We start from the raw sequence: 26,707 nt of genomic DNA, 5'->3' as shown, positions 1-26,707 counted from the left end.
CCGACATCAATACTAGACGACCTAACGATGTCACAACTCCATCTCCAACATTCACTCGTTCATCAACTTCAGAAGGTAACCCAGACGAGCATGTGCAGGCATACCCATGAAGACCTCGAGCCTTTGCGGTTTGTCACCCATAATGTTGCACAATTGGTACTTCTGGTCAATGGTAAGACCGTCGATGTCACTAAGCCTGTCGAACACCGCTTTTCGAGCATGGCCGAGATCAAAGTCGTACCCGATTCTTGACAAAATCACCTCCAACCTTGTGTTCGTCCCAGCATGTAAGTTTTCCAAAAAGTCCATGAGCATTGCGTCGGTGTGAACTTCCTTACACTTCTCTCCTGCAGTTTTCACGGTATACACTGGCTTATCGATGGTGCCGGAGTTGTTGGGGTTTGTAGTTGGATTCTCTTATGCGTCGTCGACATCAATGAGTGGTACGGTTCCAAACAATGGATGGATGTGAGTCACTCTCGTCGCAATGACTGCCGCCACCAGCACCATCGTGGAGGCGAACAGCAGCCTCAGATATATTCTCAGCACCTGCGCCGGTTGCACGGTCCTTTCTAAAGATGCATTTCCAAGTCTCCCTGAATGGCCAAGACTTGTTCCACATGAACTTGGCTTTGGGGTCAACCTATGAAGAAGAACGTCAATAAAATAACAACATATAATGCGGTATCCAAAGTTCATAAATCGTTGGTATTTCTGTACTGCACAACATGTTCCCATTGATCGTCGTCGATGTCTATCTTGTAGTCGCCATTCGTGTTAAACCCAACACCGGTCCAATCAAGAATGTTACATAGGCTAGTGAAGTTGGTTTTCCAAGATGTGACTTTGGAGACAACATGCGTTGTACCTTTTATGTCGGAAGTTGGAAATTCTGCACGAATGCTATCCTCACACTTTTGGAGATAATCCGACCGAAACCCCTTTGTTGGATTCCCACCCCAAAGCAACTAGCTCCATCAAAGTAGCCGCGAGAATTTCCTCCTCTCTCTAAGACCACATCCGACGGGTGCGGTCCCCCTTCTTAAACTTCCTCATTGGTTTGTCGGGGTTACCTAACAACGACATGTTACATGTCTATCGAAGACACACATGAACATAGACAAACTACAACGACGTTTAACAACAAAGTTGATGGAAATACACTCCTGCACCACCTACGGCACCAACAACTCCAGGAGCAACATAACTCGTAGGCTGAGACATGTTTACCTACAACACCAAATCAACAAACTCGTAAATTTTAAAGGATCTGGGAAAAGTTCAGAAAAGAACAGCGCCACGGTAACAACTTCCGAACTTGACGCTAAGCCGTTGTCAGAACCACCGGGTGATGACGGATTTAGGAGAGCATGCTTCGTGATTGTGGAAGAAGCTGCATTTAAAAGCGATGCAGACCGCGTATAGTGGGACATTTTTTGGAGGGACTTTTGAAAGATTCAGATTTCGTTTCCCGGTTTTATTTAGGGTCCAGGGATAGCTAGAGGAATTTCGAAGCTTGGATGAGGATACAATGGTCTGACAACATGCTTCGTGCCATTTCGTCTAACCAAATATGAAACACCAAACCTATAGCAATAATGCATAGTTGTGTGGGACCGGCCAATTTTATTTTAAGTCAAATATTAAAATATTGGTATATGAAGTGTAGGAGACGTCCTTTTTCAAGTAGTACTTTATTCCTTAGGTCTTTTTTTCATAGGATTTCTCTTATATTTTTTCTTTTCAATTTAATTATACAAAATCTTATTCTTTCTACATTTTTTTCATAATTTTTATTGGAAAATTGATGATTATAAGTATATTGAATATGTGATTTAATTATATAGAGATTTCTTATTTATTGAGTAAAAGAATTAGAATTTTTCATTCTTGTTTGATGCTACATATCTTATGTGATCAGTTTGTATGAGGTTTATGGTTGTATGATGAACGACTGTATTGTTTGTTTTATTTTATATATTCTCTCCGTCCGAGCGTTGGGGAAAAATATCGAAATACCGCACTTACCGTATTGAAAAAATACCAAAAAATATCAATTTTTCGGTATATCGCAATTTTCGGTACGATAACAGTATCAATTTTCCTATATTGCGGTGTACCGAAATACCGTAAATTCGATATACCATGGTATACCAAATCTTCACTGCAACAAACGAGGATGGTGCTCAAATAAAGTTCTCACACAAAGTATTTTATTGTATAGTAAAGCCCCTGCTAAAATTATTTTCTGCTCCGCCACTGTCCATGACCTCAATAATTGTCCAATTTAGTTCCGGCGCGAGTTTTAACAAATGTAAAGGAAAGTGAGTTGAAAAGTTAGTGGAATATGAGTCTCACTTTTATATACTTCCTCCGGTCCCTAAAAATATGTGCATTTGAAATGACACGATAATTAATGCATAATTACTATAGTAAGATAGATGAAGAGAAAAATAGTTAAAGTAATGTTAATGGATAATGAGACTCATACAATTATTAGTGTTTAATGAGTTGTAATGGTGAGACCATAGTGATATATGTTGTAAATATATTATCGTATAAAATTAATGAATTGGGGACAACTTTTCATAAATAGAAATGCCCATATATTTATTGGACGGAGAGAGTATTAATTTTTACTCTAAAATGCGAGTGAAATGAGTTAGTAATATATAGATTGAGGGTTTTGATGTGTAAATTTGGTTTAAAAATAAACTATAATTTTGTAATAACATGTTTTAATCATATAAATTAGTTTGTGCCGTTATTATATTGTTAACGAATTTATATTAAATTTAGATTAAACTTTATTAGATTGGATCGTTTTCAAGATGACTCCACCCACACGATTGCTCACCTAATTGAAAGTGAATATTTACACTAGTTATTGATTGTGAACCATAGAATATTAACAATAGTTGTCAAAGGAGAAATTAACTTATCTTAGTGGACCTAATTGGATATGCGATTACTATGAAATTTATTAGATTTTTGTCTAAACTCAATTTCAACCAATTTTCTGGTTTTCCTAAGTACGCCAATCATTAACGCATATGCTGAATTTGAGCATTTTAGCACCTCTATTTTTATAGCCAACGAATATTACATCACCTAAATAAACTCCTATATTTTCAATGATTAAACCATACTAAAGAAAAATGGGTATCATAGTATTAATACATATACTCAACACATGACACTGACAGCTGTACCTATATACAAACAGAAATGATATGAACATGTATTTTAGATCATTTAAGTCATCAAGTCTAACATAGATGAATTATCTACCCTAATCTAAAGAAAACACAGTGTCATTGTATTAATATATAAACAAAGTAAGATAAGAATACACATTTAAGATTTTTTTTGTTCATATAATTTCATCATAGATAAAATTCAACCACCGGCAGAAGACTAGAAGTGAGATTAATTTCTGGAATTAGTCCAAAGTCGAATTTTCATGTTAAATTGAGAATCTGCAGATTTTGGCATAGAGATATTCGCTTTCATGAAAAGAATAAGAAAGTAATGTACCCATAATAAAAATTCAAGAAAAAATACCAATACATGTTGCACGTATCTATTATAAAGAATCATAAAAAGAAATCATTATATGCAAACAATAATTGTTTCATGGACACTTTACATTAGATGTAGCTACTTACCTAAAAATATTTCCCAATCGTAGATTTGAACATCAAACTCAGGATTTTCAGTAAGCAACTGCTTCAGTTTCTTTGCGGACTCAGCAGATTTAGCCAGCATCAATGCGAATCCACCACCTCCAGCGCCAACAAGCTTGCATCCTTGGCAATACGGATCAGCAAATGCGAACAGTGCGTCGACAAATTCGTTGCTGCAGTATGGATCGAGCTCCTGATGTAACCGCCACGCCTCCCGCATTACGTCCCCCAGCTCGACTAGATCATGGTTCATTAAAGCTTCCCTTCCGACCTTAGCTAGTTCGACAAGGCGCCTGATGCTCGAGACGAGTAGGTTGTCACGTTGGAGATAGCGAATCACCACCTTCTGCAGGACTTGGTGAGCAAGTCGCAACTGCATTCTCATATCAACAAATATTTCATTGGAGACAATTGGAGACAAGTTGGGAATGCCAACGAGGTATCTGTGATGTTCTCATACCTGACCAGTAAATACAACGAGAAGTCGTTGACGCAACTCCGTGATCAGTTGAGGCGGAGCGAGCAGAGGATTAACTTGAAGCCGCAATGGGATTCCAGGAACGCTCGATGTAAATTTGATGCCGGGGTAGAGACCACCAACCTGATCCTGCCAGCCACCTCCAGTACCCATGACCTGCTCCAGGACGAGAACGAGCCTGGTGACATTTTCATTACTGTCGTCTCCATTGGTTAATTGAAGAAGAGCTTTGACAACTGCTGCTGATAAGATACTAGAAGTGCCAAGGCCGCTACCACGAGGGACTTTGGCCCATGTCTTTATATGCAATCCTCTGGATTGAAGATTCATCTTAGTTTTGACATCAGTGACAAACAATGCAGATTTGACAAGCCGGAAATGATCACTACTGTCAAATGGAGGTACAATGGAGGTAACATTGTCGATGTACAACTCATTTCCTGTATCATCATTAATCAAGAGTCCGGGCCTTGTCATAGTTTCTATGATTGTACCAACAGGAAGTGAGCCTCCTAGTGTAATGGCCATGTTCAGTACACAGCCAGAACGCTCCAAGCTCCATGGAGGTGTGTCGCTCCAGCCACCGACAAAATCTACTCGAACAGGTAACTCCACCTTTACCTTCTTGTGGTGAAAAGGTTGCTCCAGAATACTATTAGATGTGCTAGTTTCTTGCTCTATACCAAATTGGAAAACAAAAAGAAGATTAATATCAATGTACTGAATGACTAGGATAGTTACAGTACAGCAGTTACAGAATTAGCTATAATGCTCCTTTACACTGAATGAACTAAATACATAAGCCATATATGATAGTCTTATTACCTTCAAAGTCATATCTGACAGCTGAAGCAGTTTCATCAGCAACAGCGGCCCACACTTTGTGCTCCATTTCAGCAGCCAGCTCTTTTTCATCACACACTCGCAAAAGATCAAGGTGGACCTGGTGAGCCCTGCTCTTTGGAAGAATTTGAGGATTTTGAGCTTGAAGATCAGGGCACAGCGACAAGAATTCTTGACATGTTTTAACACCAGTGGCTTCTTTTTGCAAAATCTCTTGGCACAACTGAGATAGATTACGACCAAGCAAACCAAAATTAAGGCAAGCGGTAACAATCCCTGCTGTAAGATCTGCTTGGTGATTAATGGAGCCTGTCCACATGTTAGAGAAGTCAATCGATCTATGCAGCTCCTCTAGACTGATCCTGTCAGACCTTTTCCATAAATCTAAGAGGTATTCATCACGTTGATTGCCTAAACCCATAAGCCATGTCGCCAATTGTAGCATCTTCGGATAGGAAAGTACAGGAAATATTTTAGCATTCCACAAGCACATGTCCTTGCTTTCTTTTGCGCCCCATAGATCAGTATCTTGAATTCTTAAATCACCTAAAATCTTTTTCCAGGGTTTCCCACAAAAAGTCCCATCATTTGGAAGCGAAATTTTTGGATTATCATGCAGACCACAATATACTATGATTCTTTCGGTGCATCCCACCAACGGAACCTCCCAGAGACAATGGCGATCTGGAAGCATGAATTTCAGTAAGTTCCCACTCGTGGTTTGCTGAAGTTCAGGAATATTTATGCCAACAACTACTGACTGAGAACCGATTTGGACACTAGTTGAAATGGCGGAATCATACACAAGTGATTCCTCCCCAATAGAGACACCAGGAGCTATCTTGCTAGATATAATTATAGCTGAGGCAGCAATGTCAGACACTGTGGTGGCTGGAATTGAACAGAGGTGCCTCCTACCTACAAGTCCAGAACCAGTACCATTAAGATGTTCAAGAACTTCACTTGAGGTTCCAAAGTGCAAGAACAGGAGATCATCTGCACAAAATTGAGACATGATGGAATCAAATATATTGGCATGAAAAAGAAACCGATGTCCAATATATATATCAAGTGGGGTTAGTATGTAAAGCCCAAACAGAATAAATGGGATATAAACTTCAAAATCTATTAATAGCACATGAACTATTTTTACTCAACATACAAGCACAATAGCTGAACATCTTTTTCTTTCCCAATGTTGCGACAAGTTCTTCACCCAAAGGGCGTCTCTTCAACCATTCATGCTTAGCAGGCACCCAGGCTGCTACCAGATCTTCATATAGGCTCATCTGCACATGATAAAAATTAGAAGCTAAGACAGAGGCTTCAAGAAGCTTACGAGCTGGAGTCTCTGAAATATCAATGCAAGAAGCAAATTGATTAAGACCTACAAGCAAAGAAATCCCTGAGAAAATTTGATAACCTCTTTCTTGCTGAGCAGAAGTCCTGAAATCAATGGTTGGCTGGAACAGGAAAGCGTAGCAAGATCCACCCATGCTTCACCTTTGACAGCTATAATTCCAGTGTCAAGTAGCGTTCTTCCATCGTCAAGGATTGCTTGGTGAGTGACAAGTTCCTCAAAGTTAGGCTTTTGAAGCAAATTATCAACCAACTGGACATGACCGTAATCATTTGTTGACTCAGATTTGGATGCCACAATAACCCCATGGTTGGAAGCAATGTCAAGAGTTATAGGAACAGTAATAATAGAGGCTGTATCTTCAGGAAGAACCATGCTGAAAGCATCAAAACAAGGAAGAACATCCCCAGTCATTATGAACATCCCGCCTGTTATTTGAAATCTTAATTAATCGGAATGCTATCCATAACAACTCTAGCCTAGTATATGATCCAAGCTTCACAACCATAGCAAGCGATAGTATCAATTACGATGCATCCAAGCTTGAATTATAGAATATCTTATTACAGCTAACAGGACAGAACAAGGTACCTTCATCCCGAAAAGCTTGTCTTGCACAAGAAGCAATTGCAAGTATATGATCGAAGAGCAGGGGTACTGGACCATCAGGATCATCTGCCGCCAGATACGGAAGCGGAAGGAAAACCTTCCCCATAGGATTAGCCCATGGAACCCTCTTAGAGTCTCCTCCAGCGTGAAGGAGTAAGACATGCTTCTTTTTTATGATTTCAACAAGGGAAGGAAGTGGAATTCCACTAGAGCTGTTCGAGATTGAAGAGGTAGAGCTGCAGTCCTTCATGTCAAAGAAGGTATCTGATAAGTTATGTGAGCACCACAAGCCAATTAAAGTCCAGTGCAAGATGAAGAATGAAAAAGAGAGTCCTACAAAAAGAGGCATATGATTGAATTCTGTTAATGTAGGTTAACATTTCACCTCACTGCCCCCATGTATTCTATCAAAAGAAGATCACATTCAATCTAGCAGCACTAAGAAGATCACATCCACAGGCAATTTAGGTATACTAGAGTCACAGACAATGATGATTACTCGAAAAAATGATGGGAAGAAACGAAATAGGTGAAATTGATACCGCAGAAGCGATGACAGAGAGGTGATTGGCGAGAGCGAAAATGGCATTAAGAGTTGCGGCGCCGGAGCCGATGCGGTGGCCGTGGGGGTCAGGAACGGCGAGAGTGACGGTAGATGGGGCAATGCGGCCCATTCGCTTGGCGCGGGTGAGTTGCAAGTTGTAGAGTTGGGCTTGCTCAGGGCTAGCTGCCGTCAAAACGATGGCGTCCCAAGTGAGCACCCGAGTGGGATCACGAACCGACAGCCTCAAATGGTACCAAGCGCGCCGCAGAGACGCCGCGAGGTCAGCCTTGGATCGGGTTGAGCTCTCCGACATAGTTCCGATGGCTGGGTGGTCAATTGTTTTAAGAAAAGGGTGTGGAGTGTGAATTTATGCGGGAGATCTAATTAGAGTCAATATACTACTAGTGTATGAAGATATGGGGATTGGCGATGAGCAATTGTATCCGACATCAAAATGAAAAATTGGGAATGGTGTGGTGGGGATTGGCGATTGGGGAAGACGGTTAGACGTGTACGACGTCGTCGGTGCTTTTATTGGGAAATTAAAAAAATTAACTTTGGCTTCGCCCGGGTTCGAACCGGAGACCTTCAGTGTGTTAGACTGACGTGATAACCAACTACACCACGAAACCAACATGCCTCTGATTGTGTATCACTATAATTTAAAATAGACAAACCTTTAAATTTATTGGGAACTTGTCTGTGGACGCTTCTATTGGAAAATAAAAAATACTCGTCCCCGATTAATAGTCACATTTTTCCATTTCGGTCCGTCCTTAATTAAGAGTCACATTTCATTTACCATAAATAATAAGTAGGTCTCACATTCCACTAACTCAATTCACTCACATTTTATTATAAAATCAATATAAAAAAATGGATCTCACATTCCACAAACTTCTTCAACCAACTTTTATTTACATTTCTTAAAACTCGTGTCCGGTCAAAGTGTGACTCTTAATCAGAGATGGAGGGAGTAATTGGCTTCGCCCAGAGACCTTCAGTGTGTTAGACTGATGTGATAACCAACTACACCATGAAACCTTGATGTATATAATTTGTTTTAGGACATGAGGTAACTAATTTTGCAATATTAGATATCCTAACAACTTTAATTACGATTTAGATGTATTGTCAAGAAATTGTTGCTATCTTAAATAAAATATACTATACCCCGTTTCTTATTAATAGAGACGTCCATTTTTAGCACGAAGATTAAGATTATTGTGTTAAATGGATAGTGAATAAAGTAAGAGAGATTACGAGAGAATAAAATAAGAGAGCGGATTACTTTCTGCTAAAAATAAAAATCATTCAATTATATTCAATTATGTTGAGACTTCCCAGAACACTCAATTAATATGGTATGGAGGGAGTACCCGTTATCATGTAGCGATAAAAATATCTAATGAACTTTTGGAAATTAATTATGTGATTCAATTTTCAATTACTAATAGAGATGCATATTTGTTAGATTGTTCGACATTTAAAGATATATTTACCTTTTTTTTCATTTTTTGGGTTTGACCGTATTGAACCCGCCTTTAACGTAATCCGACTAATCTTGTTCGATCGGGTTTGTGGATTAAGACCGAATTCTTTTAGCGGATGGCGGGGTTTGAACCCGTGATCTCAAGTTTATCACAGCTCCGCACTGATAACTGCACTATTATCCGTTAGTTTTTTTTTTTCTTTTTTTTTTCTTTTTTCATTTTTAATAAGTGGAAGTCATATAGTATAAAACAACTACACATTCTACTATAAAATTAATACTCCTATAAAAATAGAATTTATATTTCAAACAATTTTTTCACTAGTTTACTTTACAATTAAATAATTTATATAGTTAATAACTTTTTATTAAGTGAAATAATTTTTTAAACTCGTGCCGATTCAAATAAACAGGATTGAGGGTCATTGTATACTCTGCGGCATTGGCGCTCATTAGCTCTGACGTGTACGAGGTTGTAGTAGGTCTATTATTCAAGAACACCTACAGATTATAGAGTCCGATCCTTCGCATGAACCAACTTAAACAATTACACGCCCATTCACTGAGGGTCGGCACAGATTTTGCCAAAGATCTAATCACCAGAGTAATAGAAATTCCCAACGTAAATTATGCACATAAGGTGCTCGACAGTTTACCCCACCCAACTATTTCCCTCTACAACAAGCTCATCCAAGCCCATTCTTCTCACGGCCCGCATTCTCGATGCTTCTCTCTCTACTCCCAACTCCTTCACCGATGCTTGCTTCCCACTCCGCATTCCTTCACTCTCCTCTTCGTCGCCTGCGCCAAGCTTTCTAGTCGTTCCCACGGCCAAATGGTCCACGCCCATTTTCTCAAATTCGGGCTTGATCACGACGCCTATGCCTTGACCGCATTGGTTGACATGTATGCTAAGATGGGCTTGCTGCGTTTCGCAAGAAAGGTGTTTGATGAGATGGATGGCAAAGATGTGCCCACATGGAATTCTTTAATTTCAGGTTATGCAAGAAGAGGGGATTTGGACGAAGCGTTGCGCTGCTTCTTGGCTATGCCGTCTAGGAATGTCGTTTCTTGGACTGCTTTGGTGTCGGGGTATTCGCAGAATGGGAGATATAGGGAGGCTTTGGAGATGTATTTGGAGATGGAGAGAGAGGGGTTAGTTAGGCCTAATCATGTAACAATAGCTAGTGTTCTTCCGGCTTGTGCTAATCTTGGCGCATTGGAGGTGGGACAGAGGATCGAGGCTTATGCTCGTGCAAATGGCTATTTCAGAAATGCCTTTGTCTGTAACGCGGTGTTGGAGCTCTATGCAAGGTGTGGCGTGATTGAGAAGGCAATGCAGTTGTTTGATGAAATTGGTGGCGGTAGAAATTTATGTTGTTGGAATAGTATGATCATGGGTTTAGCTGTCCATGGAAGATGTCAGGGAGCTCTGGATCTGTTTAACCAAATGCTGGTGAGCTTTCTGAATGCTTCAATTTGACTTTGTTCGAGATTGATTGCTCGAACAAAGAAGCAGAACAGTGTTGCGTATATACTTGTATCCCACCAAATTGGTTAAACTGACCTTTTTTGCTTGTGATTGATAATGCAGAGGGAAGGAATCACCCCGGATGATGTCACGTTTGTTGGTGTGATCCTAGCATGTACTCATGGAGGGATGGTTGATAAAGGCCGGGAGCTCTTCAACGCAATGGAGCGAAAGTTTCTCATCACGCCAAAGCTAGAACACTACGGATGCATGGTGGATCTTCTAGGCCGAGCGGGACTAATGCAAGAAGCCTATGAACTAATTATGGCCATGCCGATGAAGCAAGATTCAGTCGTATGGGGAGCTTTGCTCGGAGCCTGCAGTTTTCATGGAAACGTAGAATTTGCCGAGAGAGCTGCTGAGGAACTCTTTAGGTTGGAGCCATGGAATCCTGGGAATTATGTGATTCTTTCCAACATCTACGCGAAAGCTAACAAATGGAACGAAGTGGCGAAGCTGAGGAAGTTCATGAAAGGCTCCAACACCTCTAAAGCAGCAGGCCACAGCTTTATAGAAGAAGGAGGCAGACTCCACAAGTTTTTAGTCGAAGATAAGTGTCATTCCAGATCCAATGAGATTTTTACAGTGTTAGATTTTGTTACTGCTGAAATGAGATTGCCTCAGAAAACTGATTTTTTGGATTCAGTCATTGATGAAATAAGATTCATGGAGTCATCTTGAATATTTTCTGTTTCAATAGGAAAATACTTAATGAGCCAAATTATGAGGATCTTTCTAACCTGTTCATTACCTTCTACAGTTCTACTTAGAATTCAATATGTTTTTTTTTTGTTTTCCATTTTGTGTACGTGGAAACTCATTTACATCTGATTGTAGATTTAATAAACTCAATTACCATCTTGACTTTATAAAAAATTCATTTACAACTTTGTGGTATCTTTGTCACCTATTTATAGTTGTTGTAGCTCGATTGGCTGAAGTCGAATATTAGATCATTTTAGTACCTGCCGATTTAATTATGTGACGTAGGAAGAAAAAATTGTCTAAGCCATGAAATTTTTGCATTATATTTTGAGATTTGTTAAGAAGTTAGTTATACCGTAACGATCAATCCTTATACAATTTCAATTTGTCAGCGCCTATAACTGGGGTTTTTTCTTCCTGCAAACGCCTGCTCTTTTATTAAAGAAAAAGTTTGTGCATGACACGCACACACACACACACTATTTATGTATATATTTATATGGACATATTCCAACTACCCATTTGCTTAAAATGCCTACGCATGAGCAATTGAAAATCAGAGATTCTTATTTCGACAAGACCGCTGGGTACAGTGCATTAAAGTCAAGCCTCAAAATTATATAATTCTGAATTTGGTGACTTAAATAAAATTAATTCCAATAATTTAGAGACGGGCTAGCTTATACGTATTGCATGGGCTTGTTTAGGCCAACTGCTTTTGTACAAATCAGTAATAAGGCTCGAAAAAACATTTCTTAATTATATAAATGGATGTGAAAAATGGAAAATGAATAGGAAACAGTAGTAAGATCATATCTAGGAAAACACTATTTTTACTTTATGAAAATCTCATTGTATTGGATCATAGTCACCTTTCTAAGGCAACACATACAGTGAGTAATATAAGTATAACAACTTAATAAATGATCGTAATTCGTAATGTACCAAATCGCATGACCAAGTTAGTCGACTAAAAGCAAATTATAACAAAATTGTAATCATGGAGCTGTAGACAATTACTATATTTTAAATACTAATATTTTCCATCTAACTTCATCAACTTAATAAAAAAAACACATACATATCGCTATTGGCTACGTTTTTATTTTTTCATTAATCTGATTGTTTTGTTACATTAAATAGCCCTTCACTTGAGCTAGTTCGAACCATCTCACTCCATGGCAACCACAATCACTGCCTTGGTGTGTGCATTGTTGAGTTTACTTTCCATCTCACATAGCGTCCATGGAATCAAGAGATGGCCTGGTGGTGGTTCCACAAGATATTACGATTTCAAGGTCTCATATTCACTCTAGCTCTCTTTCTCTCTCGAAAATATATTACTGTATTGAGTGAAGTATGTATGTATCGATGATAGGTGCAAACGAAGAGGGTGACGAAGCTGTGCAGTAGCAAGGAGATCGTGACCATTAACGAAATGTACCCAGGTCCGGTAGTTTATGCTCAAGAAGATGATCGAGTCATTGTTCGAGTCACCAATTTAACGCCTCATAATGCCACAATCCATTGGTAGTATACAAACCCTTCCCTTGATTGATGATTCCCTTCCCTTCCCATGATTAGTTTGACCATGTGATATCGTGCAGGCATGGGGTCCGGCAGCGGTTGTCGTGCTGGTTCGACGGCCCTTCTTACGTCACGCAATGCCCCATCCAAGCCGGGCAGACTTTCAGTTACGAGTTCACTCTGGTTCAACAAAAGGGAACCTTTTTCTGGCATGCTCACTTCTCCTGGCTTCGGGCAACCGTTTATGGCGCTCTAATCGTTTACCCCAAACCCGGCGTCCCCTACCCTTTTCCTTACCCGTATGAGGAGCATATTATTATACTAGGTTCATCTCTTAATTATGGCTAACTAACTTCTATGGAAGTATACTTACCTTAAGTGTTGTTAATTAGTCTTAACACTTTTTTGCAAATAACAGGGGAATATTGGTTGAAAGATGCTCTAAAGCTCGAGCAGGCAGTTTTGGCCAGCGGTGGAGGCGCTCCGAAGGCTGATGCTTACACAATCAACGGCCACCCTGGCCCCAACTATAACTGCTCTGCCAACGGTAACACCTGCCTATGTTTCTCTGTTTTATGACAAAATACACCAAGTTCACATCATGCTATACACGTTTATGGCATTAACTTAAAATATAGATGTAGAAAAAGGTAAACGCAGTAGAAAATTAACAAGAAACATTGTCGTTTCCACAGATGTCTACAGGATCAACGTGGTGCCTGGGAAGACCTACCTGCTGAGGCTGATCAACGCAGGATTGAACACAGAAAACTTCTTTGCAATCGCCAACCACAAGCTTACCATAGTCGAAGCAGACGCAGAGTACACCAAGGCGCTGCCCACGGACAAGGTGATGCTCGGTCCGGGCCAGACCCTCAACGTCCTCGTCACAGCAAATCAGCCAATAAGCAGATACTCCATGGCTGTCGGGCCATACATGTCTGCAAGAAACGTACCCTTTCAAAACATAACCTCAGTTGGCTATTTTCAGTACCTAGGTGCAACACCAAACAGCATATCTTTACCAGCCATGCTACCTAGGTTCAACGATAATCTTGTGGTTAAAACTGTAATGGACGGGCTCCGGGGTCTGAACACCTCGGATGTTCCTAAAGTGATTGACAAGAACTTGTTTGTCACCATAGGTGTGAATGTGCAGAAGTGTACTAGAAAAAACCCAAAGAAAAACTGTAAGGGGACCAATGGGGGGGTGTTTGCTGCTTCCATGAACAATATAAGTTTTATTAGGCCTAATGTTTCACTTCTAGAAGCTTATTACAGGGATAGAGCAGGCATATTCACTGATGATTTCCCTGGGGCACCCTTAAAATTCTATGATTTTGTTAACGGGGCGCCTAACAATGCTCCTATTGACACCAACTCTATGAATGGGACGAGGGTTTTTGTGCTCGAGTATGGGACAAGGGTTCAGCTCATCTTGCAGGATACTGGAACTGTCTCGACTGAGAATCATCCGATTCATCTTCATGGCTACAGTTTCTATGTCGTGGGCTATGGCACGGGAAACTACAATCCAGATACTGCTAATTTCAACTTGGTGGATCCACCCTACATGAACACCATTGGCGTTCCTGTTGGTGGATGGGCAGCAATTAGATTTACAGCTGACAATCCAGGTATTGTATCTACTTAAAATCAGTCTTTGCATCAAATATTCACCTAATGTAATGATATGCATAACAGAAAAAGTGACGTATTTATATAATATAACATCTCTGCATAAGAGGAATACTACATACAAAGACATTAGCACGTTCGTCGTCATACACACATACTAACACAGACATCTGAGTCGTTACATGAAACAAACTTGATGAGACTCTATGAATGTGGTGTAGGGGTCTGGTTTATGCACTGCCATCTGGAGATACATTTATCATGGGGTTTGTCTGTGGCGATTATCGTCAAGAATGGGCAAGGACCACTGGAGACCCTCCCTCACCCACCAGCTGATTACCCTCGCTGCTAGAAGCTGTGTTTGTATGTGGTGGATAAACAAGAATCACCAGGAGGACTTTCGATATTTTCCATGATCAGATTCTTTCGTGCAAGTGTGTATTATGCATGTCTATGTGTGGCTTGGTCTTGGTTGTCTCAATAAAAATCTGTGTTTCCAGATCATTTTGTTAGCTTTCTCACCTATTAGAAGCCGTTGTTGTATGTGATGGATGGTAATTATACACATCTCTATATGAATGCTCATTCAGAAGAAAAATATGGCAGTATTGAAAGTAAGCTATAATGATAACCTCTTCAAAAAAGCAAGACAGAAGGAAGAGAAGCTGCAGGAGGTAGAAGATGCTATACCTATTATAAATGGAAAGTTTCTACAACAAACATATACAGCAATTAAATGCCAACCTGATTCTTCAAGGAATATAAATTACTATATAATACTCAGATTGAAAACATTGAGAATATGGCAGTACTATAAAAGTTACAAAGTACATATCAAAAGTGTACAAAACCACACATCACCATGGCATTTTCATTCTATTTTGTCTGTTCATAAATGTTTAAAAGAAGGCAAGATTAAATCAACTCTGGACCAACCAATTGCCTATTGGTTTTTATTTTTAGCATATTCATCTCAAGAAATTCAAGATCAATAAGTGAAATAGCTTGGTTCATTGACATGTGTGAGTGGGCTCTACGAATTGGAAGCAGAATATGCTGAAACGTACCTTATGGAATCAATGCTCGCTGCTGCTCAAAGATCAGAGCACATGCAGAACGTAAAAGTGGAAAAAACCATGGTTATCCTCAAACAATAAGATGCAAATTAAACCACAGTTACAGTAAGTGTAAAAAAAAGAAACAGAAGAAAACTTACACAACAACTAAGATGATTTATACACATACCTTAACAACGACTCAAGTTCAAGAGGGAAAAGATCAAATCTATTTCCTAATTAATTCAACATATACCTCTATTTATAGTAGCAAAGGAGGGTACTAACTTAATGTACTAACAAATATCTTGTTGTAAGTACAATTATTCTCTGTACTGCAACTCTAACAACACAAAGAAAGACAATGAAAGATAGTCTACCAATATTTTAACATCCTCTCAGTTAAACAATGACAGGCTCACTATAAGATAAGAGTAGCTGAGATTTTTCATTAAGTTACTTGATAAACCCACCCCTGAGGCCTGGAAACAAGTATAAATAGGCCCTCTCAGAGACGTGATATGGCATGACGAGTCTCCTCATTGGAAAACATCTTGCTCAAATGAGTGTTCCACAACTCAGACATTGGAAATTGTCACGACTGAGATACTCATGTGAGTAAGATGTTTTGCACAGAAGACACACCTTCTTTTAAAGAAGCTTGATAATAACAAAAATCGGGGATTAGTTGTGTAAGTATTAGTCAGTTAAGGTGTAAGGGAAGCATATATGGTGAAGAGACTCCTGCACCAAATATAAAGAGCAAGTAAGTTGAATCTGGAGTGATGTTTTCATGTAACTTATATCCTTGATTATAAGTCGATGAGATTTCAGACGTTGTAACTCAAACACATAGCACACATCATCAATTCATCATCTCATTTGGTGAAACCTTTCATACATCAGTTTCATCTCATCTTTTATCACCCTTCTTTCCAAATTCCAGAGCTAATTTCAAAGGCAATAGGGAACAACAAAACCCAAAGTGAAACATATTTGAATTCTATTTATCTGCAGAAGATCGTCATGCAATATTGAAGATGCATATCGATCGAAATATAGTACATGAAACAAGCATGAATGAAGTAAGGTTGCATGCGAGATCTCTGTGAATACCTTCTAATTTGCAACTCACAATCCAATTAGAAGCATAGCAGAAGAAAATTATGGTTATCCAATTAAAGTAAAACATGGAAGTAATTCAAGCAAAAGGTGAATTCACTCAACATTCGATTATCGAAGAATAAGCGAGCAACGAGACGCACAGCTCAATTTGATATGTTCCCGGCAGCATTTTGGACGACTTGGCCTCCAATGAAAGCCCGGAGCCCGATAGATTATTGAAGGATAGACATATTTTCAGTTAATTAACACTAACAGCCAAATTAATGTAGTAAAGGATACTCCTAATTCTTATTAAGAATCACTCAAACTATTAGAAAACATCACACATTTTTGTACAGATTCGTAATGAACAGTGAAAAAAGTATCATGCGATTATATTTTAATTCATGGACTACTCTTGATATTTTTAAAATTTAGGGACCGCATAGTTCAAAGACCATTTGCGTGGTCCAGAAGTTCGGTAATAAAGTTAAGGAAGGGGATTATTGAGCATCCACAATGGCGGCTAGCGCACCGGCTAGCCGATTCACGTCGCTAGCCGGTCGGCTAGCCGAACTATTGGAACCGGCCAGCGGCATTTCGGCGAAAAAACAGGCGAGCGCACGCCGATTTCCAGGCGCTGGCCGCCATTGTGACGTGCCGATCGACGAGCGATCGGCCAGCGTAATTTTATTTTTTTTTTGAAAATTTTTGAAACACTATATATACACGATTTTAGTTACATTTTCATTTGCACCACTTATTTTAACGAGTTTTCTCTCTCTCTAAATTTTTGTACAAGAGCAACATCGAGCGATGAGTAACGCGGGTGGTAGCAGTGGTGGTAGTGGTGGTAGTGGTGGGGATGCTGAGGAGTACGAACGACGGATGAACGAGGCTATGGAGGCCTACATGAACCGCGAGATAGAGTGGTACATGCAAAGGGTCGAACAGCAGGCAGTACCTCGCCCTCAACCCGTTGTCCACCGCCGAACAGTGATCGATCGAGATCACGTAGCTGCACATCAGCGGCTATATGACGACTACTTCGCATCGGACCCGCGGTTTAACGCAAACATGTTCAGGCGGCGTTTTAGAATGCACAGAGAGTTGTTTATGCGTATCGTTGACGCTTTGGAGCGTCGATATCTGTATTTCCGCTTCAGGCACGATGCGGCTGGCAGACCCGGCCACACCCCTATTCAAAAGTGCACGGCGGCAATCAGGTAGTTGGCCTATGGAGGCGCGGCAGACATGTGGGATGAATACCTCCACATCGGTGAGACGACTGCTCTGGAATGTCTGAAGTTTTTCTGTCAGGGCGTGATTCAAATTTTCGGTGATCAGTACCTTCGAAGCCCTACCCCCCAAGATTGTCAGTATCTGATGCAGATGCACGGGGAGCAGCATGGGTTCCCCGGGATGTTAGGCAGCATAGATTGTATGCATTGGCTATGGAAGAACTGTCCAACTGCCTGGAAGGGGGCCTACACGACCGACTACAAGGGAAAGAATCCCACGATGATCCTCGAGGCCGTAGCTGATTACCTGTTGTGGATCTGGCATGCGTATTTTGGGGTAGTCGGGTCGAACAACGACCTCAACGTCATCAACTCGTCGCCCCTCTTCAATAAGAAGTGTCAGGGCATCGGTCCGGCCGTCTCATTTGTGGCCAACGATAACCGTCATGATATGGGCTACTACTTGGCGGATGGGATATACCCTAGGTGGCATGTCTTTGTGAAGACGATCAGGTACGCAAATGATGACAGGAAAGCCTACTTTGCGGAACGGCAGGAGTCGGCGCGCAAGGACGTGGAGCGCGCATTTGGTGTGCTCCAGTCTCGATGGGCGGCAATTAAGGGTAGGGCTGGGGAAAAATACCGAAAAAATGATATATCGCTCATATCGTATTGAAAAATATCGAAAAATTATCGAATATTCGGTATATCGTAATTTTCGATACGATACGGTATCGTATCGTAAGTTTTCGATACGATAACGATATGAATTTCCTTATATCGCGATATATCGTTTTATATCGAATATACGATACATATCGATATTTTCGATATATATCGTATATATCGAAACATATTGAAATTCAATACATAGATAATATATATAAATCCATTTAATTCATTCATATATTTAGAAAATATATATATGAAACCCTAATAAGAACACTATTTATTTTATTGTGTTGAAGTTTTATTAATTTTTGTGTTATTTTTCAGTTTTGAAATTATATTTTTTGATATACATGTATTCGATACGATAACGATATTTCGATATATCGTATCGATCTTACGATATATCAAAATATCGATATGATAACGATATTGATATTATCCATATCGAAAGTTCGATATATTGAAATTCGATATTTCGAAACTTTCGATACGATAACGATATGAAATTCTTTCATATCGATATTTTCGATACGAAACACGATACAACGTTTTCGATATGATATATCGTATCGACCCACCCCTAATTAAGGGTCCAACGCGTTTGTGGGATGTCAAATGCATTGCTGATATAATGTACGCTTGCATTATCATGCACAACATGATTGTCGAAGACGAAGGCGTACAACTGACTAATTGGGCCAATGACAATACTGATGCAGCCGGTCCAAGCCACGGCGTGGTCACCCCCAACGTACGAAGGGGGGGTGGGGGTACCTGATAAGGCTAATTTCATGCATTGGTTATAGGGATAAATTCTGTGATTTCCCAAGTCTAACAAACCTTTTTGAGCCAGGTGTGTAGAGAAAATCGCCAACCCCAGGAAGAAGACAGAGATCGCTTGGTGGAGGAAGTCGGCAGGAAAAATAAGCTGAAAAAAGAAGAGCGCTAGACAAAAGAGCATCGAATCGAAGGGCAAAATGGGCATTACAAGAACAGTCTAGAAGCTCTATCCATTGTAAAAAGGAGCACGCAATCAACATGAAGCATCATCACTTTCAGCTCCTAGCTTAGTTTTCCAATTTTTCTTTACACACTCACACACTTGGGGGAAATTTTAGGGGGATTCTCATTTCATCGGAAGTTTGTGGTGCAACACCGTCTCTAAGGAGGCGAAGAAACAATTGTCTTTTATTTTTCTGTCTACTTTTGGTACTCGCTGAGTCCTCGTTGTTCGAGGCTCGGCCTTGTGTTGTTGCTATCGTTGGATACTTCGTATTTTGCTATGGATATCACTGCTTTTGTTTCGTTTATCTTATCGTGTTGTTCAGGTTTGATTTGCTGATTATTGTTGGTTGATCTGAGTTTGGAGTTGTTTTGTAAGAAATCTGTTGTTGATCGGTTGAATCTACGTAGACTTGTGAGGATCGGAGACGGAAATGATGTTTGGTTGTTGTGGATGGATTGGATCCGGAGTGGATTAAGCGTCCCGTGGTTGGATCTGCTTGTCTCGTTTCATTTAGTTGTTTAAGTTCTGTATTCTCGTTTTGCCTCGTCTAGTAGTTGTAGATCTGCTTTAGTTTTAACTGTTTTTAATTTTATTGGTTTAATTTCGTTTACTTTGCTTCGATCTACGTTCTTTATTTGTTTTAACTGGTTGTTTCGTGATAAATATTGGAGAAGATGATGTCACTGTTAGTTAGTCCTTTAGTTAGTTATTTTGCAGCTTTTCAATCGTACTCTACCTTTTCAGAAAATGGTCCCCACGTCTAGTTTCTTTCCCAAGTCTAGGTTAATTTAGGGAACTGTTCGTTCGATCTAGCAAATTGTCTCGCTCTATTTCTGTTAATATGCATGCTTTTATGTCTCTGCCTAGATCTAGCTGTTAGAGTAGAATATTTCAATTAACAAGTCTAGGAATTAAAGCTCAACCCCAAAAATTGCGTGGCAGCAGCTAAAAAATAGTTCCCGAGTCTTTGAACATGTTTACTTACACATTCATCTCTGTGGATTCGATCCCTACTTCCATGTACTAGTTTTCTTAGCTAAAGCAGGTTGAGGGTTTTGAAGGGGGAGTTAAGGTAGTGATTGTGTGTCCAACCACAGGTAGCTCAAGGTTCTCTGAGTTTCTAGACCCAGTGTCTAGCGGATTTCCTGGACCGAGGGTTTTCTTCATTAATTTTAGAACACTCTTTCGCTAACCATTATTAGCTTCTAAACTACTCTTCAGTACCTCACGATGAAGCCGGCCGGCTCCAGGCACATGCCGACATGCGCCAAGTTGATGCTCATATTCAACTCTAAAAGGATATAATTGAAGAGTTGTGGGCACGGAAGACTGCACGGCGATAGTTTTTTATTATGTAATTTTTTTTGAATGAATGTACTTTTTTTTAAATGAAATTAATGAATTTTTCTGTATATGTCTCGTAAATTTAATTCCATAATTTATCGTAAATATAATTCCGTAAATGTAGTTGTTTTTGAATTATTTTTATTGCGGCTAGCCTGTGGCTGGCCTTAGGCTAGCCTATTTGATTAAAATGATGATGTGGCAAGTGAATTTTTAGTGCTGATGACGTGACAGGGAGAGAGAGTGGCTGGCCTATGGCTGACCTATTGCCATTGTGGATGCTATTATAGGGATGATAATTTCATAAACATGAACACAAAAATGTATCTCATGCAAAGTTTTATTTTTATGGTAATATGAAAGCATTAACTTATTTAATCATATTTATACAAAGAGTGGGAATTCAAGGAACTTTATCCAAAATTTAATTTAAATGTTCGGTACTAAAATCAAGGAAAGGGAAAACCATAAAATTTTTGCTTTAGTATCTCATTGGTGCGATGCACGACCTATTATATTTTCTTCAAAAATATACGTATATAATATGAAATCATTTGAATGACTTTCAAGGCGTATTAAATCAGTTGTTTAGTGTTGGTGTGTAGATACTTGATTTATGGTAGTCAATACTTTGCTTGATTCTTGGGAGATATTGAGTCTCACAACATAACTTTAGTCATGAAGAAACTTCATCGTAGAAAAACTCATGACACATAGTCGCAGACCAAGGTCTTGGTTACATAGCAGAGTGGGAGATATATGGTATGGTGCGAAATGAAACGTTCACATTCCCATTAGGTTAATTAAATTGAAGTTCACCAACACGCCCCTTTTTTGTCTGCCTTTAAATATTTTGACTACTGAACACCATAATATTTACTTCCTGTTACGACTATAGTACGATAAAGTTAGTTTTTGTTATGAATCGATCGAAATTGCGATGAACAAATCGAAAGCACAAACAAAACCAAGAGACAACGATATACGTGGTTCGATCAATGTGATCTACATCCACGGGAAAAGCACTCAATCTTTATTACTCATTCACACACAAGAATTACAGAAGAGAGATTCAAAAGTTCAGGAAGATACACACAAGAAATCACTTAGCTCAATCGCGAGAGCTCACCTCAAATTACAATGATATCCTCACACAGAAAATGTATCGCTCCTTCTGATGCTGATAACCGCCAAGATCAGCTTATATATGAGAGTTGTGGCCGTTTCTCTGGTGTAACAGAACGAGCTGAAGCATCCAGCTTTCAACCCCCATTCTCAACCGTTGACCAACCCTTATTTTGAACTCCTTTTTTCCCAATTTTGCATATTAGTCCCTCAGCTTTATTATTTGTGAAATAATGGCCCATACTCCAACAAATCTCCACCTTGGGACATTAGTGAGCAATGCAGATTGTATTCTCCATAAAACTCCACCTTCTTTACTGCTTTAGCAACCCCACCAGATCCATACAATGCCTCAGTTTGGATGCCGGTAAAGTCTTGGTCAGCATATCAGCTGCGTTGTCCTCTGTCCCCACCTTCGATACCTTCACAGACCCTTTATCAATCCCATCCCTGATGAAGTGCAGCTTGACATCTATATGCTTGCTACGCTCATGGAATGTCTGATGCTTAGCAAGGCATATCGCGCTATTTGAGTCACACAACACTGTCACTGCATCCTGCTCAACACCAAAGTCTGCCAACATTCCCTTCAACCAAAAACTTTCCTTGATTGCTTCCGTGAGAGAAATGTACTCAGCTTCCGTTGTAGATAATGCAACAACCGATTGTAAACTCGATTTCCAACTCACTGCTGCTCCATACAAGAGGAATACATATCCAGATTGAGATTTTCTGGTATCAATACTCACTGCAAAGTCAGAATCACAAAATCCCATCAAAGCTCCACCTTCTCCTATGTGGTTTCCATCAAACAATATTCCATAATCTTGAGTGCCCACAAGATATCTGAGCATCCACTTTAGAGCATGCCAATGTTCCAATCCCGGGTCAGCCATGAACCTGCTAGCCACACTGATAGCATGGCTTATATCCGGCCTTGTACAGACCATAGTGTACATCACACTTCCAACTATGTTTGCATAAGGGATTCTGTCCATTTCCTTCCTTTGCTCACCATCTTTAGGACATTGATCAGCACTAAGTTTGAACTGATGTCCTAATGGGACAGAAACTGCTTTGCTGCTATTCATTTGAAACCTCTTTAGAACCTTCCCAATGTAGTCCTTCTGAGTGAGCCAAATCCTTTTCTCATTTCTGTCTCTTACAATGTCCATCCCTAGAATTCGTTTTGCTTCCCCTAAATCTTTCATATCAAACTCTGATCTTAGTCCAGCTTTTATTTCCTCCACCTCTTCCTGATGCTCGGCTGCAATAAGCATGTCATCTACATAAAGTAGAAGAAAAGCCACTGCCTTTCCATCTCTTTTCTTGATGAAAACACAGTTATCATATAAGGACTTCTCAAATCCTATGTTCTGAACAAAGTCATTGAATCTGAGATACCATTGCCTTGAACTCTGCTTTAAACCGTAGAGACTTCTCTTCAACATACAAACTTTATCTTCATTTCCGGACTCACAAACCCAGGCGGTTGTTCCATATATATTTTCTCTTCTAGCTTTCCATGTAAAAAAGCTATTTTTACATCTAGTTGTTGTAGTTCCCATCCCCTGTGAGCAACAACACCGAGTAGGATCCTTATTGAACTGTGCTTAACAACCGGTGAGAAAACCTCATTATAATCGATTCCCTCTTTCTGTGTGAAGCCCTTAGCTACCAGCCTAGCTTTGAACCTCACTTTGTTGTTGTTGAAAGCCTCTATTTTCTTCTTATAGATCCACTTGCATCCTATGGTTTTCTGATTCTTTGGCCTCAATACCAGAACCCATGTTCGATTTTTATACAAACTGTCAATTTCTTCTTGCATTGCCTTGAGCCATTTATCTTTCTCTGGGCTTCTTACAGCTTCTTTGTAAGATGACGGTTCATGATAATCCATCTCTTCAGCTATTGCAAGTGCATAATACATCATGCTGTAATCATTAAACTTTGCAGGAAGCTTAATCTTTCTTTTGGGCTTATCTCTGGCTATGACTCTTTCCGGGACAACTTCCTCATTTGCTTCAGAGTTGCTGATGTTCTCTGAATTCTCTACATAATCACCAGGACTTTCTATCTCATCAGGTGGCTCCACCTCAAAATGAGATCTCTCTGATTCCCTTTTCAGAAATGACATTTCAGTTTCTTTGAAGATCACATCTCTGCTAATAATCACTTTCTTCATCCCATCTTCCGTGCACCATAACCTATACCCTTTCACACCCTTTTGGTAGCCCAACATCACACATTTCAATGCTCTGGGCTCAAGTTTTCCTTGCTTTGTATGAGCATAAGCCCTGCAGCCAAATGGCCTTAATCTAGAGTAATCACCAGTTGAGCCATACCATCTACTATCTGGTGTCTCACCATTAATGGAAGATGATGGGCATTTGTTGATGAGCACTGATGCAGTGGTTGCTGCTTCTGCCCAGAATTGCTTTCCCATACCAGAAGAGATGAGCATACACCTCACCCTTTCCAAGATTGTCCTGTTTGCCCTTTCTGCGACTCCATTCTGTTGTGGGTTATGAGGAACCGTTCTATGCCTCTTCACACCTTTCTTCTTACAAAACTGATCAAACTCTGAAGACAAAAATTCAAGCCCATTGTCCGTTCTAAGACACTTGAGTGATCTGTCAGTTTCTAACTCTACCTCACAACACCAATCTTGAAACTTCTTAAAGGTATCTGACTTCTCCTTCATGATAATAACCCAAAGCTTTCTAGAAAAATCATCAACAAAAGATAAAAAGTACCTTCCACCTCCTATGCTGTTGACTTGAGAGGGTCCCCAGATATCACTATGCACATATTGTAGAGGCTCTGTTGAAGTATGCTTTCCTGACTCATATGGGAGTTTCTTACTTTTTCCCAATATGCATTCTTCACAGGATCCAACCTCCTTAATGGTCTGATCATCTTTCACTTGGATTAATCCTAGCTTGATCAGTTGCTTCAGCCCAGTTTCCCCCACATGTCCCAATCTTGAATGCCAATTGATCGGTTGTTGAGACTCTTCCTGATTTACATCCCCCTCAATAACCTCAGCTTGTAGGTAATAGAGATTATTAATTCTCTGGGCTCTCATGACGACTGCCCCATCCTTAGTCACTACCATTTCTCCATTAGCAGAAGAAAACCTGAATCCTTTATTTTCAAGCATTCCCAGAGAAATCAGATTTCTCTTAATTGATGGGATGTACCTTACATCTGTCAAAATCTTGATAGAGCCATTCTCCATTCTCATCTTGACACTCCCAACTGCTTCAACATGGCAGACTTGATCATTTCCCAACAAGACATTCCCTTCAGCTGGTTGCATATCAGTCAGCCATCTCTTGTTGGATGTCATGTGAAAACTGCATCCGGAATCCATGATCCAGACATTCAAGATAGAACTCTTCTTAGTAACGGTAAGTGCTTGAGCTTCCTCTGCTTCCTCAGTAATTGCTACAAGATCTTTTCCTTTTTCTTCCTCAGCCTGCTTTTTCTTCCATCCATAACAATTCTTCTTGATATGCCCTGGTTTCTTACACCAGTGGCATGTTCTTGTCTCCTTCTGATCCATCTCCTTTTGAGCCTTTCCCTTCCATTTATCATTACTCTGCTTCTTGCCTTCATCTGGCTTCTTGTTGGTAGCTTTGACATTCAAGCTCTCAGAGGCTGGATCAAGGGACTTACCTGCAGATTTCTGAAATTCTTTCAGCTTCAACGCAGAGTATACTTCCTCATAGGTGATCTTGGAGTCTCTTCCAAGGAGTATTGCGTCCTTGAATGACTCATAGCACTTAGGCAGCGAATTCAAGAGCATCAGCGTCTTATCTTCGTCCTTTATTTGCTCGTCGATATTCTCCAGATCATCAACACATTTCCCAAATTCCTCAAGCTGTTCTAAAACACTTCTTGCTTCCGATATCTTGAATGTAAACAACCTTTGCTTGAGATGTAGGCAATTAGCCAGAGACTTGGTCATATAAATCGACTCAAGCTTGGCCCAAATTGCAGCCGCGGTTTCTTCTTTGGAAACCTCCCTTAACACTCGATCACTGAGGCTAAGTATCAGAGTGCTGTAGGCCTTATTCTGGAGTTCTTGAGCCTTAGGATCGACTTTCTCATCCGCTCCTGCAGCTGGCTTTTCATCCCCATTCTTCAAGATCTCCCAGAGGCCCTGCTGCATCATCACAGCTTTCATCTTCAGCCTCCACAAGCCGAAATCATTTTTCCCAGTGAATTTCTCCGTTTCAAACTTCGCCGTAGACATCGCGCCGATCAATCCCTAATCGATTCCCACAGACGGCGCCAATTTGTTATGAATCGATCGAAATTGCGATGAACAAATCGAAAGCACAAACAAAACCAAGAGACAACGATATACGTGGTTCGATCAATGTGATCTACATCCACGGGAAAAGCACTCAATCTTTATTACTCATTCACACACAAGAATTACAGAAGAGAGATTCAAAAGTTCAGGAAGATACACACAAGAAATCACTTAGCTCAATCGCGAGAGCTCACCTCAAATTACAATGATTTCCTCACACAGAAAATGTATCGCTCCTTCTGATGCTGATAACCGCCAAGATCAGCTTATATATGAGAGTTGTGGCCGTTTCTCTGGTGTAACAGAACGAGCTGAAGCATCCAGCTTTCAACCCCCATTCTCAGCCGTTGACCAACCCTTATTTTGAACTCCTTTTTTCCCAAATTTGCATATTAGTCCCTCAGCTTTATTATTTGTGAAATA

The 26,707-nt window shown here is 40.0% G+C and overlaps 3 protein-coding genes, 1 long non-coding RNA gene and 1 other non-coding gene across 10 annotated transcripts; 2 read left to right on the top strand and 3 right to left on the bottom strand.

Moving 5' to 3' along the window:
- Window positions 1–3,540: 3,540 nt before the first annotated feature.
- On the bottom strand, window positions 3,541–8,019 carry FKGP (L-fucokinase/GDP-L-fucose pyrophosphorylase). 5 transcript variants are annotated; one of them, XM_048102398.2, is made up of 7 exons: window positions 7,519–8,019; window positions 6,959–7,220; window positions 6,431–6,795; window positions 6,170–6,296; window positions 4,990–6,003; window positions 4,147–4,841; window positions 3,541–4,059 (listed from the first exon to the last, which is right to left on the bottom strand). In XM_048102398.2, the coding sequence occupies exons 1-7, from the start codon at window positions 7,831–7,833 to the stop codon at window positions 3,661–3,663; spliced, it is 3,177 nt and encodes a 1,058-aa protein (XP_047958355.1). In that variant the 5' UTR covers window positions 7,834–8,019; the 3' UTR covers window positions 3,541–3,660. The 5 variants fall into 5 exon arrangements, with proteins under 5 accessions (XP_047958355.1, XP_088917967.1, XP_047958356.1 ...); XM_089061841.1 differs by having other exon boundaries at window positions 6,959–7,254; window positions 7,538–8,019; XM_048102399.2 differs by having other exon boundaries at window positions 6,959–7,212; window positions 7,519–7,697.
- A 59-nt stretch (window positions 8,020–8,078) lies between these two features.
- On the bottom strand, window positions 8,079–8,152 carry TRNAV-AAC (transfer RNA valine (anticodon AAC)). Its single transcript has one exon. It is a non-coding gene; the product is annotated as a tRNA-Val (tRNA).
- Window positions 8,153–9,367: 1,215 nt separating this feature from the next.
- LOC125203892 (Pentatricopeptide repeat (PPR) superfamily protein) lies at window positions 9,368–11,390 on the top strand. The gene is made up of 2 exons (XM_048102404.2): window positions 9,368–10,468; window positions 10,607–11,390. The coding sequence occupies exons 1-2, from the start codon at window positions 9,542–9,544 to the stop codon at window positions 11,222–11,224; spliced, it is 1,545 nt and encodes a 514-aa protein (XP_047958361.2). The 5' UTR covers window positions 9,368–9,541; the 3' UTR covers window positions 11,225–11,390.
- Window positions 11,391–12,337: 947 nt separating this feature from the next.
- On the top strand, window positions 12,338–14,917 carry LAC6 (laccase 6). Its single transcript, XM_048102403.2, has 6 exons — window positions 12,338–12,546; window positions 12,627–12,778; window positions 12,856–13,100; window positions 13,194–13,322; window positions 13,471–14,412; window positions 14,635–14,917. Exons 1-6 carry the CDS (start codon window positions 12,427–12,429, stop codon window positions 14,763–14,765), a joined length of 1,719 nt encoding a protein of 572 aa, XP_047958360.1. The 5' UTR covers window positions 12,338–12,426; the 3' UTR covers window positions 14,766–14,917.
- Window positions 14,474–16,902, bottom strand: LOC125203895 (uncharacterized). Of its 2 annotated transcripts, none has more exons than XR_016133016.1 (2): window positions 15,046–16,902; window positions 14,474–14,901 (listed from the first exon to the last, which is right to left on the bottom strand). It is a non-coding gene; the product is annotated as an uncharacterized LOC125203895 (long non-coding RNA). The 2 variants fall into 2 exon arrangements; XR_016133015.1 differs by having other exon boundaries at window positions 15,481–16,902.
- Window positions 16,903–26,707: the final 9,805 nt, after the last annotated feature.

The sequence above is a fragment of the Salvia hispanica genome, chromosome 6, assembly GCF_029641045.1.
Source record: "Salvia hispanica isolate PSC_SH4W2 chromosome 6, Shi_PSC_v1, whole genome shotgun sequence".
NCBI classification, from domain to species: Eukaryota; Viridiplantae; Streptophyta; class Magnoliopsida; order Lamiales; family Lamiaceae; genus Salvia; species Salvia hispanica.
This window is presented reverse-complemented; position numbering and strand designations above follow the sequence as displayed.